We start from the raw sequence: 15,100 nt of genomic DNA on the forward strand, positions 1-15,100 counted from the left end.
AGCTGATAACCAAAATATGGAATATCCATAAAGTGTGATACTGCTCAGCCATAAAAAGAAATGAATATACTAATACAAGCTGCAATACAATGAACCTTGATAAAACATTATGCTAAGTAAAAAACAACAACAACAACAAAAAAAAAAAAAAACAGACACAAAGGGCCACATATTGTATAATTCCATTATATGGAACGTCTAAAATAGGCAAATCCATAGAAATAGAAAGTAGATCAATGATTGTCAAGGGCTAAGAAGAGGGGAGAAAAGGTGAGTGATGGCTTAATGGGTATACGGTTTCTTTTGGGATAAAATGAAATTGTTTAAAAGTAGATAGTGGTGATGGTCACATGTAGATATACTAAAACCTACTGAATTATAGGTTTGAAAGGGACAAGTTTTAAGGTATATGAATACCTTAACAAAGTAATTTCAATTACTTAATAATTTCAATAAAGTAATTAAAAAAGAACTTGGCCACCTTAAGCTTTAGTAATTACATATATTACTTTTCAAATTTTTTTTACGTTCTCTCCTTTGATTACTTTTCTCATAGACGTGTACTTAGATACTTAGTACTTAGAGATGTTTCAAAATTTAAGAAACAAAATAGCTACTGGTTTACTTTTTCTTGTTTATAAATGCATTTGCAATCACAAACTATAAATCTAACTAGCAATCAGACAAACCTTTTAGGACTGAGTCAATGAGGCCCACTGAGGAAGGTAAAGAAAAGAAACCCCCTACAAGGGAGACCAAGAGAGAGAACATTCAGAGGTAAGAAGGAGAACTAGGAGAATATGCTGTTATAGAAGCAAAGAAAAAAAAAAAAAGAGTATAAGCAGCATGCTCAAGAAAAGAATGGTCATCACCATTAATACAACAATGGTTCTCAAAGTGTGGTCCCCAAGTAGAAGCATTACCACCAACTGGGAACTTTAGAAATTCAAGCTCTAGACTTGCATCTACAATCTGAAAGTCCGTAGGTGGGGCCAAGAATCTGTGCTTCAACAAGCCCTAAAATCTGAAAACCACTGAGATAATATAAAAGAGTCCAATAAGAAGAGAAATAAAAAGTATTCCCTGGATTTGGCAATTAAGAAGTCACTACATCCTTCATGAAAGTATACTCAGTGGAGTGATATGGGCAAAGTCATAATCTTACCAGTTAGCAATATTTGGGAAGTGAAGAAATGCAGTATGATTTCCCTTTCAAAATACTTGGCTGAAAAGGAAAGGACAAATTCTAACTTTTTTCTCCCAGTTTTTCCTAAAAGTCTTTGCTGAGCTGTTTATAATGATTCTGTTGCCTTGTGTTTTATTGTCTATTTTAATTCTTGTATCTTTTTCATTGAATAACTATTTAACTTACTACATTTTGTCTCCCCCTGCCCCATTAGGGAACAGGAATTGAGTGTGAAAGGCAGTTATAAAAGTATTCCCTATATCAAACCAGGATTAAGTTTCTATTGTACTTCCATTACCCACCTTTTTTTTTCTGTTACCCACAAATAATGTTCTTTTTTTTTTTTAAGATTTATTTATTTATTTGAGAGAGACAGAGAGAGAGAGAGAGTGACCACAAATGGAGAAGGGGAGAAGGAGAGAGAGAATCTCAAGACTCCTTCCTGAATCCAGAGCCTGCCACAGGGCTCAATTTCAAGACCCAGCGCTCAGGACCTCAGCCAGAACCAAGAGTTAGACACTTAACCAACTGAGCCACCCATGCACTGCCGCCTCCACATAATGTTCTTAATCCTAACTTAAGTAGACAAGAGACACTGAAAGTTCTATATTAAATATTATTCACCCCAGGAAATTAGTTCCACAGATCAAATTAATTCTTCAATTAGCAGTAATCATGCCTCAGATTAATCTCATTGGCTACAATACTGCCACTGTGCAAAGCTCAAATTAATTCTTCAAAGGAAATGTAAGATTACTCTCAAGACAACTTAGGGAAATTACTGGCAGGATGCTATTACCTCCATCAAGAAAAATGACTTCCCACTGCCCCCTGCTGCTTTATACTGAATTATATGCCCATGCTCTGCATCTCCAAAATCTACTATAACCTATCATACATTCATTCTAATAAACTTTTTCTAGATAATATTTATTCAGAATAAATTATGGGTTCTTTAAGAGCCTGAAAAGAGTCTCATCTTTGTATTCTCAATATTTAACTCAGTGTCTGGGATGCTCTAATATTTGTTAAATAATTATTTAATTACATTTACCTTTATTTCCTCTATGTCTGCTTTCTGGAGCTTTTCTCTGAAATGATTATCTGTTTCCAGCACATCAATCACTTGCTTAAGATATTCGTCATAATAAAGTCCAGTATCCTTCAAATTAAGAAACAAACAATAATGTTTCTGAAAGTTTTTCCTTCCCTGCATCTAAAGATCTCAATCCTAAAATAAAAAATAAAAATAAAGAAGACTAGCAAAATGGCTTTGAGACATATCTATTTTGATAGCTGGGACAAAATTAAAAAGCTATATTTCTCAAAGAATTATATATCAGAACCAATATAATGTTTCATTGTTACGTAAAGGTACAAAGTTTTCTATATGACTTAGACAATGAGAACTTAACCAATAATATTATTTGGTTTTACCCCATTTTCACCTGTCTTTCCTCATTGCTGTATCTCTTTTGAATATAATACAATGTTTTCTTGGCTGGTGAGCACTACGTTGGTAATGTATTATGACTAATTCTCCTGTGCATTATTTAATATATGAACTACATTAAATAAACATTGTCTAATATTAAACAAAATATGCTATCCAATATTCTTTTACTGCTATTTCAGAAATAGTTCCTAAAAGTGCAATTTTATAAATAATAAATATTAGCAACATTTGGTTAAAATTCTTCCCACAAGGTTATCTTCATCATTTCACTTACTGGTGGTTCTATCTTTGCGCTGTCCACAGGTTGAGTTTTTACTTTTGTCTTGTCTATGTCTATAGGCACAGCTTCAAGAGCAGTAAGTATACAGGAAACCAAGAGAAAACAATATTGTAGTAAGATGATCCTCCACCTCATCTGAAATAAAGTTATAATTACAGTAAGGTCCTGGAAAGATGTCTTTAAACAAGAAATTTAATACAACAAAATAGTTCTAGAAAGAGATTAAAAATAGACTGTAGTTTGTCAAAATAATGCTTAAAACAGATCACTAAAGAAAATCAGGGGAGAAATGCTTTTCAACTAAAACTAAAAAGAAAAGGAAACAAAAATTTTATTTTTTTAAAGATTTTATATATTTATTTGAGAGAGAGAGCGCGCATGGGGAGAGCCAGAGGAGAAGCAGACTCCCTGCCTAGTAGGGAGCCAGACACCTAACTCATCCTGGGACTCTAAGATCATGACCTGAGCCAAAGGCAGACACTAAACCACTAAGCCACCCTGGCACCCCAGGAAACAAAATTTTAAAGTTTAAACAACTTATAGTATAAGAAAACATTTAGTTAATTGTAAAAGCTTCAAATAAAAGATGATAACAAGGGTCTCAAAAACTTAAAAAATAAATTAAAAAAAAAACTTTAAAAATAGCCCAAATTTAAGAAGGGAGAAGAAATACTTTTTTTCAATTAAAATCAAAATACTAGGGAGCCAAAATTGTTTCTAGATATATTTAATTTAGCTTCAACCTAATTTTGAAAATAAGCTGCTCTATAAATATAAGTTGATTAAAAGAGACAACTAGATAAAATGTTCTCTTAGCTGTATATGTATTATTTTATCATACCCAGTAGTCATTTGCTAAAATTCTTTTCAGTCAATAACTTTTCAAATAAATAGGTCAATAAAATATCAAGCTTGAAACAAGAGAGGAGGGCAGCTCAGGTGGCTCAGAGGTTTAGCGCCTGCCTTCAGCCCAGGACGTTATCCTGGAGACCTGGGATCGAGTCCCACGTCAGGCTCCCTGCATGGAGCTTGCTTCTCCCTCTGCCTGTGGCTCTGCCTCTCTCTCTCTCTCATGAATAAATAAAATCTTTTAAAAAATAAAAAAGAAAATAAAATAAAAATAAAAGAAACGGGGGATCCCTGGGTGGCGCAGCGGTTTGGCGCCTGCCTTTGGCCCAGGGCGCGATCCTGGAGACCCGGGATCGAATCCCACATCAGGCTCCCGGTGCATGGAGCCTGCTTCTCCCTCCGCCTGTGTCTCTGCCTCTCTCTCTCTCTCTGTGACTATCATAAATAAATAAAAAATTTAAAAAAAAAAAAAATAAAAGAAACAAGAGAGGAGCAACTATTGCTATTCCCACAATGGTCTTCAGATTTTGTTTACGCCAACAGTTTCCACTCCATACAAAACTTAGTAACTCTGGAGGATCTACTGCAAAAATTAGAAAGAATAAAAATCTCACACTTAATTGATTTTATACATATAGACTCATGTTAGGGTCCAAGTTAAGAGTAATGATCTGACCATCAGTGTGGAATATGCATTATTTAACTCAGAATCTCCCAAACTTAGCTCACCATGGACTTCTGTTTTCAACTGTTTTTATACTTACAACACAATTTGGAAAAGAATGCACTGTCTCATTTTTACCACAACCCTAAATTGTAGATAGGGCAGTGACTCATTTTACAGATGAAGAAAATTTTTTTTTTTATGAAGAAAATTTTAATTAAAACAATTCATTCACAGAACACGGTCTTGCATTAACAATCACTAGAACTCACATTTTAGTGCTATTTCTAATGTATCAAATTTTTTAGCATCTCTATTGAAATATAATTCACATGCCATAAAATTGCCCATGTAAGTACAGGATTTGTCTGTTCTATAGAGATGCTACTCATTTTTTTTTCTTTTTTTTTTTTTTATTTATTTATTTATGATAGTCACAGAGAGAGAGAGAGGCAGAGACACAGGCAGAGGGAGAAGCAGGCTCCATGCACCGGGAGCCTGATGTGGGATTCGATCCCGGGTCTCCAGGATCGCGCCCTGGGCCAAAGGCAGGCGCTAAACCGCTGCGCCACCCAGGGATCGCTAGAGATACTACTCAATGTTTAATTCTCAAACCTGAAAGATCAAATCACCTGGGAACTTGATTCTCAGGCTGCACCAAGACCTCTGAAATCAGAATCTCTGATTTAAGAAACTTTCCAGGTAATGCCCACACACATATGCTCAAGCCCAAGATTCATTCTCCTCTAGGACACTAGTTCTTCAACATGATCATTGTGAGTAAATGTTTTTCAGGATGAAATATTTGGGAGATGATGGCTCCATGAAGCTAAACAAGGTTTTATCATTGCAAGACTTTCAGAACTTGTGATGGGACACTATGCATTATGAATCTTTAATGGAAGGACGATTTGTTTCTCCACAGAAAGTATTCCTACCACGAATCACCTCCTCTTCCTACAATTATTTTTTTATAACAACTGAAGTTTCTTTCTCATCCACGCTTCATGCCCACCACAGGTGTATATTTTATTTTTGGTTTTTATTTTTGAGATAGAATTTACACGTCACAAAACTTACACTTTTAAACTGTACAATTCAGAGAGGGAGGGGCAAGACGGCGGAAGAGCAGGGTCCCCAATCACCTGTCCTCAACAAATTACCTAGAAAACATTCAAATCATCCTGAAAATCTACGAATTCGGCCTGAGATTTAAAGAGAGACCATCTGGAACGCTACAGTGAGAAGAGTTCACGCTACTATCAAGGTAGGAAGACGGGGAAAAAGAAATAAAGACACAAAAGGCCTCCGAGGGGGAGGGGCCCGCGAGGAGCCGGGCTGAGGCCGGGGCGAGTGTCCCCAGCACAGGAGAGCCCCGGCCCGGAGGAGCAGGAGCTGCACCGACCTTCCCCGCGGAAAGGGGCTCCCCGGGAATTGGAGCAGGATCCCCAGAAAGGCGGGGACGCCCTCGGGCTCCCTGGGACAGTAACAGAGGAACTGTGCCCCGGAGAGTGCGCCGAGCTCCCTAAGGGCTGCAGCGCTCGGCGGGGCCCGGAGCAGCTCGGAGGGGCTCGGGCGGCGGCTCCGCGGAGGGGGCTGCGCGGCTCCGGGAACAGCTCGGAGGGGCTCGGGCGGAGGAAGAAGCTCCGCGGAGGGGGCGGCGCGGCTCCGGGAACAGCTCAGCGGCGGCGGCTCGGGCGGAGGAAGAAGCTCCGCGAGGGGGCGGCGCGGCTCCGGGGCAGCTCGGAGGGGCTCGGGCGGAGGAAGAAGCTCCGCGGAGGGGGCTGCGCGGCTCCGGGAACAGCTCGGCGGCGGCGGCTCGGGCGGAGGAAGAAGCTCCGTGGAGGGGGCGGCGCGGCTCCGGGGCAGCTCGGAGGGGCTCGGGCGGCGGCTCCGCGGAGGGGGCTGCGGGGCAGGAGCGCGAATCCAACAGCGCAGGCTCCGGAGCACAGGGCGCCGGGACACAGCCCAGGATCCGGCCTCCCCCGGGACAGGCAGAGGCCGGGAGGGCCCAGGACAGCGAGGACGCTCCTGCCTGGAGCTGAGCAGATCAGCGGCCCCGCCCGGGAGCCCCCAGGCCCTGCAGACGGAGAGCCCCGGAGCTACTGCGGGAGCTGACTCCAGGGTCCCAGAGCTGCCCCCGCCACTGCGGTTGTTCCTCCCGGGGCCTCACGGGGTGAACACCCCCACTGAGCCCTGCACCAGGCAGGGGCAGAGCAGCTCCCCCAAGTGCTAACACCTGAGAATCAGCACAGCAGGCCCCTCCCCCAGAAGACCAGCTGGACGGACCAGTTCCAAGGGAAATCAAGGGACTTAAAGTATACAGAATCGGAAGATACTCCCCCGTGTTTTTTTTGTTTGTTTGTTTTTTGTTGTTGTTGTTTTTGTTTTGTTTTGTGTTTTTTCTTTCTTTCTCCTTGATTTCTGATTGCTTCCCCCACCCCACCCCCCTTTTTTTCTCCTTTCTTTCTTTTTCTTTCTTTTTCTTCTCTTTCCCCCTTTTTTTCCTTCTTTCTCTTTTTTCTTTTTCTCTTTTCTTTCCTTCTCTCTCTTTTTCTCCTTTTCCCAATACAACTTGTTTTTGGCCACTCTGCACTGAGCAAAATGACTAGAAGGAAAACCTCACCTCAAAAAAAAGAATCAGAAACAGCCCTCTCTCCCACAGAGTTACAAAATCTGGATTACAATTCAATGTCAGAAAGCCAATTCAGAAGCACTATTATACAGCTACTGGTGGCTCTAGAAAAAACCATAAAGGACTCAAGAGACTTCATGACTGCAGAATTTAGATCCAATCAGGCAGAAATTAAAAATCAATTAAATGAGATGCAATCCAAGCTAGAAGTCCTAACGACGAGGCTTAACGAGGTGGAAGAACGAGTGAGTGACATAGAAGACAAGTTGATGGCAAAGAGGGAAACTGAGGAAAAAAGAGACAAGCAATTAAAAGACCATGAGGATAGATTAAGGGAAATAAATGACAGCCTGAGGAAGAAAAACCTACGTTTAATTGGGGTTCCCGAGGGCGCCGAAAGGGACAGAGGGCCAGAATATGTATTTGAACAAATCCTAGCTGAAAACTTTCCTAATCTGGGAAGGGAAAACATGCATTCAGATCCAGGAAATAGAGAGACCCCCCCCCCCCAAAATCAACAAAAACCGTTCAACACCTCGACATTTAATAGTGAAGCTTGCAAATTCCAAAGATAAGGAGAAGATCCTTAAAGCAGCAAGAGAAAAAAAGTCCCTGACTTTTATGGGGAGGAATATTAGGGTAACAGCAGACCTCTCCACAGAGACCTGGCAGGCCAGAAAGGGCTGGCAGGATATATTCTGGGTCCTAAATGAGAAGAACATGCAACCAAGGATACTTTATCCAGCAAGGCTCTCATTCAAAATGGAAGGAGAGATAAAAGAGCTTCCAAGACAGGCAGGAACTGAAAGAATATGTAACCTCCAAACCAGCTCTGCAAGAAATTTTAAGGGGGACTCTTAAAATTCCCCTTTAAGAAGAAGTTCAGTGGAACAATCCACAAAAACAAGGACTGAATAGATATGATGACACTAAACTCATATCTGTCAATAGTAACTCTGAACGTGAACGGGCTTAATGACCCCATGAAAAGGCGTAGGGTTTCAGACTGGATAAAAAAGCAGGACCCATCTATTTGCTGTCTACAAGAGACTCATTTTAGACAGAAGGACACCTACAACCTGAAAATAAAAGGTTGGAGAACCATTTACCATTCAAATGGTCCTAAAAAGAAAGCAGGGGTAGCCATCCTTATATCAGATAAATTAAAATTTACCCCGAAGACTATAGTGAAAGATGAAGAGGGACACTATCTCATACTCAAAGGATCTATCCAACAAGAGGACTTAACAATCCTCAATATATATGCCCCGAATGTGGGAGCTGCCAAATATTTAAACCAATTAATAACCAAACTCAAGAAATACCTTGATAATAATACACTTATACTTGGTGACTTCAATCTAGCTCTTTCTATACTAGATAGGTCTTCTAAGCACAACATATCCAAAGAAACGAGAGCTCTAAATGATACACTGGACCAGATGGATTTCACAGATATCTACAGAACCTTACATCGAAACTCAACTGAATACACATTCTTCTCAAGTGCACATGGAACTTTCTCCAGAATAGACCACATACTGGGTCACAAATCGGGTCTGAACCGATACCAAAAGATCGGGATAGTCCCCTGTATATTCTCAGACCATAATGCCTTGAAATTAGAACTTAATCACAACAAGAAGTTTGGAAGGACCACAAACACGTGGAGGTTAAGGACCATCCTGCTAAAAGATGAAAAGGTCAACCAGGAAATTAAGGAAGAATTAAAAAGATTCATGGAAACTAATGAGAATGAAGATACAACCGTTCAAAATCTTTGGGATGCAGCAAAAGCAGTCCTGAGGGGGAAATACATCGCAATACAAGCATCCATTCAAAAACTGGAAAGATCTCAAATTCAAAAGCTCACCTTACACATAAAGGAACTAGAGAAAAAGCAACAAATAGACCCCACCCCCAGCAGAAGAAGACAGTTAATTAAAATTCGAGCAGAACTCAATATATCGAGACCAAAAGAACTGTGGAACAGATCAACAGAACCAGGAGTTGGTTCTTTGAAAGAATTAATAAGATAGATAAACCATTAGCCAACCTTATTAAAAAGAAGAGAGAGAAGACTCAAGTTAATAAAATCATGAATGAGAAAGGAGAGATCACTACCAACACCAAGGAAATACAAACGATTTTAAAAACATATTATGAACAGCTGTACACCAATAAATTAGGAAATCTAGAAGAAATGGACGCATTCCTGGAAAGCCACAAACTACCAAAACTGGAGCAGGAAGAAATAGAAAACCTGAACAGGCCAATAACCAGGGAGGAAATTGAAGCAGTCATCAAAAACCTCCCAAGACACAAGAGTCCAGGGCCAGATGGCTTCCCAGGGGAATTCTATCAAACGTTTAAAGAAGAAATCATACCTATTCTACTAAAGCTGTTTGGAAAGATAGAAAGAGATGGAGTACTTCCAAATTCGTTCTATGAGGCCAGCATCACCTTCACCTTAATTCCGAAACCAGACAAAGATCCCACCAAAAAGGAGAATGACAGACCAATATCCCTGATGAACATGGATGCAAAAATTCTCAACAAGATACTAGCCAATAGGATCCAACAACACATTAAGAAAATTATTCACCATGACCAAGTTGGATTTATCCCCGGGACACAAGGCTGGTTCAACACTCGTAAAACCATCAATGTGATTCATCATATCAGCAAGAGAAAAACCAAGAACCATATGATACTCTCATTAGATGCAGAGAAAGCATTTGACAAAATACAGCATCCATTCCTGATCAAAACCCTTCAGAGTGTTGGGATAGAGGGAACTTTCCTTGACATCTTAAAAGCCATTTACGAAAAGCCCACAGCAAATATCATTCTCAATGGGGAAGCACTGGGAGCCTTTCCCCTAAGATCAGGAACAAGACAGGGATGTCCACTCTCACCACTGCTGTTCAACATAGTTCTGGAAGTCCTCGCCTCAGCAATCAGACAACAAAAAGACATTAAAGGCATTCAAATTGGCAAAGAAGAAGTCAAACTCTCCCTCTTCACCGATGACATGATACTCTACATAGAAAACCCAAAAGCCTCCACCCCAAGATTGCTAGAACTCATGCAGCAATTTGGTAGCGTGACAGGATACAAAATCAATGCCCAGAAATCAATGGCATTTCTATACACTAACAATGAGACTGAAGAAAGAGAAATTAAGGAGTCAATCCCATTTACAATTGCACCCAAAAGCATAAGATACCTAGGAATAAACCTAACCAAAGAGGTAAAAGATCTATACCCTAAAAACTATAGAACACTTCTGAAAGAAATTGAGGAAGACACAAAGAGATGGAAAAATATTCCGTGCTCATGGATTGGCAGGATTAATATTGTAAAAATGTCAATGTTACCCAGGGCAATTTACACGTTTAATGCAATCCCTATCAAAATACCGTGGACTTTCTTCAGAGAGTTAGAACAAATTATTTTAAGATTTGTGTGGAATCAGAAAAGACCCCGAATAGCCAGGGGAATTTTAAAAAAGAAAACCATAGCTGGGGGCATCACAATGCCAGATTTCAGGCTGTACTACAAAGCTGTGGTCATCAAGACAGTGTGGTACTGGCACAAAAACAGACACATAGATCAATGGAACAGAATAGAGAACCCAGAAGTGGACCCTGAAATGTATGGTCATCTAATATTCGATAAAGGAGGTAAGACTATCCATTGGAAGAAAGACAGTCTCTTCAATAAATGGTGCTGGGAAAATTGGACATCCACATGCAGAAGAATGAAACTGGACCACTCTCTTTCACCATACATAAAGATAAACTCAAAATGGATGAAAGATCTAAATGTGAGACAAGAGTCCATCAAAATCATAGAAGAGAACACAGGCAACACCCTTTTTGAACTCGGCCACAGTAACTTCTTGCAAGATACATCCACAAAGGCAAAAGAAACAAAAGCAAAAATGAACTACTGGGACTTCATCAAGATAAGAAGCTTTTGCACAGCAAAGGATACAGTCAACAAAACTAAAAGACAACCTACAGAATGGGAGAAGATATTCACAAATGACATATCAGATAAAGGGCTAGTTTCCAAAATCTCTAAAGAACTTATTAAACTCAACACCAAAGAAACAAACAATCCAATCATGAAATGGGCAAAAGACATGAACAGAAATCTCACAGAGGAAGACATGGACACGGCCAACAAGCACATGAGAAAATGCTCTGCATCACTTGCCATCAGGGAAATACAAATCAAAACCACAATGAGATACCACCTCACACCAGTGAGAATGGGGAAAATTAACAAGGCAGGAAACAACAAATGTTGGAGAGGATGCGGAGAAAGGGGAACCCTCTTACACTGTTGGTGGGAATGTGAACTGGTGCAGCCACTCTGGAAAACTGTGTGGAGGTTCCTCAAAGAGTTAAAAATAGACCTGCCCTACGACCCAGCAATTGCACTGTTGGGGATTTACCCCAAAGATTCAGATGCAATGAAACGCCGGGACACCTGCACCCCGATGTTTCTAGCAGCAATGTCTACAATAGCCAAACTGTGGAAGGAGCCTCGGTGTCCATCGAAAGATGAATGGATAAAGAAGATGTGGTTTATGTATACAATGGAATATTACTCAGCCATTAGAAACGACAAATACCCACCATTTGCTTCAACGTGGATGGAACTAGAGGGTATTATGCTGAGTGAAATAAGTCAATCGGAGAAGGACAAACAGTGTATGTTCTCATTCATTTGGGGAATATAAATAATAGTGAAAGGGAATATAAAGGAAGGGAAAAGAAATGTTGGGAAATATCAGGAAGGGAGACAGAACATAAAGACTCCTAACCCTGGGAAACGAACTAGGGGTGGTGGAAGGGGAGGAGGGCGGGTGTTGGAGGGGAATGGGTGACGGGCACTGAGGTGGACACTTGATGGGATGAGCACTGGGTGTTTTTCTGTATGTTGGTAAATTGAACACCAATAAAAATTAATTGAAAAAAAATAAACTGTACAATTCAGAGACTTATAGTATATTCACAAGATTGTTCAATTATCACCATGATCTAATTTTTTAGAATATTTTCATCACTCCAAAAAGAACCCTGTACCATTAACTGTCACTCCCCATTCCCTCATTCTTCCAACCCCTGACAACCATTAATCCACTTTCAATCTGTTAAGACTTGCCTACTGTGGACATTTCATATACATGGAATCATAGAACATGCGGCCTTTTGTATCTGGCTTTTTTCATTTAGCCCTCTATTTTCAAGGTCCAATCATGTTGTGAAATGAATCAGTACTTCATTCTTTTGTATGGCTTTTATATATACTACATTTTGTTTATCAATTCATCAGCTGATGGACATTCGGGTTGTTTCTACTTTTTTTGGCTGGTTTGAATAATGCTACTATGAACATTTGTGTTCAAGTTATTGTGTTACTATGTTTTCAGTTCTTTCAGTTATATATCAAGGAGTGGAATTTCTGGGTCAACTTCGTGACTCTATGTTTAAGTTTTTGAGGAATTGTCAAACTATTTACCATAGCACCATTTTACATTCTCATCAGCAGTATATGAGGCTTCCAATCTCTCCACATTCTCACCAACATGTGTTACTGTCCATCTTTTTTATTATAGCCAACTTACTAGGCATGAAGTGGTGTCTCGTTTTGATTTTGATTTGCATTTCATTGGCTAAAAGGTGAGGCATTTTAACATGTATTTATTGGCTCTATCTTTACCTTTTTAAAAAAATTAAGTGTCACTGAGTTAGCTGATTTTTTTAAAACTCTGAATTAAAATTTTTGTTACCTTTGCAAGTCCTGTGGGTCCCTGCCTATAGGCTGACCAAATGAGCATTAAGAAAGATAATAGTCGGGATCCCTGGGTGGCACAGCAGTTTAGCGCCTGCCTTTGGCCCAGGGCGCAATCCTGGAGATCCGGGATTGAATTACACGTCGGGCTCCCGGTGCATGGAGCCTGCTTCTCCCTCTGCCTATGTCTCTGCCTCTCTCTCTCTCTGTGTGTGACTATCATAAATAAATTAATTAATTAATTAATTAATTTTTTAAAAACACACTAAAAAAAAAGGAAAGATAATAGTCTAGGGGCACCTGGATTATTCAGTGGTTGAACGTCTACCTTTGGCTCAGGGTATGATCCCAGGGTCCTGGAATCAAGTCCCACATCAGGCTCCCTCCAGGGAGCCTGCTTCTCCCTATGCCTATGTCTCTGCCTCTGCCTGTGTCTCTCATGAATAAATAAATAAAAATCTTAAAAAAAAAAAAAAGGATAATAGTCTCAAGTGCAATCATGGCCCCAAAAGCCCAAATTATGACTTAATTTCTCAAGTCAACTTTGACATCTTCTACACAATTTCTAAAGTTTAACTGAGGGATGCCTGGGTGGCTCAGTGGTTGAGCGTCTGCCTTAAGCTCAGGATGTGATCCTCAAGTCCCAGGATTGAGTCCCACATCGGGCTCCCTGCAGGGAGCCTGCTTCTCCCTCTGCCTGTGTCTCTGCTTCCCTCTGTGTGTGTCTCTCTCATGAATAAATAAATAAAATATTTTAAATAAATAAAGTTTAATTGAGTCTCCATATAAGGTGCACATCTAGTTGGAAAACGAATAAGTGTTGGCATTATTTGAATAGCCTTTCTATATTGTGCATACCGAAAGTCAGCTGAGTGATTTACCTCTGTAACTTCATTTTGAAGACCTCCTTAAGAACTGTGACTAGCCCTGGATATGGTCAATCCAGAGTTTAGAAGAATCTTTCACATAAACTCTTCCCCTCCATGCACAATACCTCCAACGTCCCTTAGACTCTTCTCCTTTTACTACATAACACATATACACGTAGGGAAATTAATAAGCAGTTCTGTCTCAGCAATTGGTAGCTGTCACATATTTTGAAATATGCTCTTTTTAAAAATAGTGTCTACATTTACTTCAATATACAATAGAAGTCTGAGATTAATAAAAGTAAATTATAGTTCAATCAAATCTTGGAGGTACAATTCCTTTTGCAATTTATCTCTTCTTCTCTTACTGTTCTGCTAAGTTTCCCATAAATGATAAGGCAAGTCAGGAGAGGAATATAGGGTTTGTTTTTTAACGATTTTATTTATTTATTCATGAGAGACAGAGAGAGAGGCAGAGACACAGGCAGAGGGAGAAGCAGGCACCCTGCAAATAATCTGATGCAGGACTCCATCCCAGGATCACTACCTGAGCCGAAGACAGATGCTCAACCACTAAGCCACCCAGGTGCCCCAAGAGAGCAATATATTTGTACATATGAATGTGTGTCTGTACACCTGCATGCTCATACACACATCCCAGAGTATCAAAATAACTAAGTATCAAAAAAGTCTCTGGGTATCTACTCTAATACATTAACTGAGTTTACAGTTCATTAACTTTCATTTGGAATCCAGACTTATTAAAAATAATAATAGAAACCATCAATAGAGTGTTTACTATGTACTAAGCAGTATGCTTAATTTTTTTATATTAAGTAATTAATTCTTACAAGGACTCTGTGAAATAAATATTATTACCTTCATTTTAAAATACAGGAAACTGAGACATAGAAGTTAAAAAACCTAATCTGGGTCACAGAGGAGTAAGTCATATAGCAGAAGTTTGGGCCTAGGAATGACTAACTCCAAAGCCTATGACTGTTTTTAAGCAGAGGTTCTCAAAGTAGGATCCCTGGGCCAGCAGCAGCAGCATCACCTGAGAGTTTGTTAAAATGCAAATTACCAAGGCTTCCTACTGAGTATGAAAGTATAAACTAGTCATTCACTTTTCATAATCATCCATCATTTATATTCTTTTTTTCAAAAAGAGTGTGGAGCCTAACATAGGACTTCTAAATTGGAGAATTGGGGAGGGAGGGGCATAATCCATTTTAACAGCCTTATAGGTGATTCTGATGCATGCCAACACTTGAAAACATACTGCTTCCCTTTGCTCTATTATTCACAAACCGCTCTCCAAAGAGAAACAAAAGAAATGCTTATCTGAAGAGT

The 15,100-nt window shown here is 39.8% G+C and overlaps 1 protein-coding gene and 1 pseudogene across 3 annotated transcripts in view; both read right to left on the reverse strand.

Annotated features, from left to right (window-relative positions):
* Positions 1-15,100, reverse strand: part of NUCB2 (nucleobindin 2) — a 56,478-nt gene that overhangs the window by 22,631 nt on the left and 18,747 nt on the right. For all 3 annotated transcript variants that reach the window (XM_041730282.1, XM_041730281.1, XM_041730283.1), the window contains exons 3-4: positions 2,917-3,057; positions 2,241-2,348 (exon numbers count right to left, since the gene is read on the reverse strand). In XM_041730282.1, the coding sequence (XP_041586216.1) occupies positions 2,241-2,348; positions 2,917-3,057 (249 nt within the window). The remainder of the gene's footprint in view (positions 1-2,240; positions 2,349-2,916; positions 3,058-15,100) is intronic.
* On the reverse strand, positions 1,783-1,910 carry LOC121476700 (annotated as a pseudogene).

The sequence above is a fragment of the Vulpes lagopus genome, chromosome 15, assembly GCF_018345385.1.
Source record: "Vulpes lagopus strain Blue_001 chromosome 15, ASM1834538v1, whole genome shotgun sequence".
NCBI lineage: Eukaryota > Metazoa > Chordata > Mammalia > Carnivora > Canidae > Vulpes > Vulpes lagopus.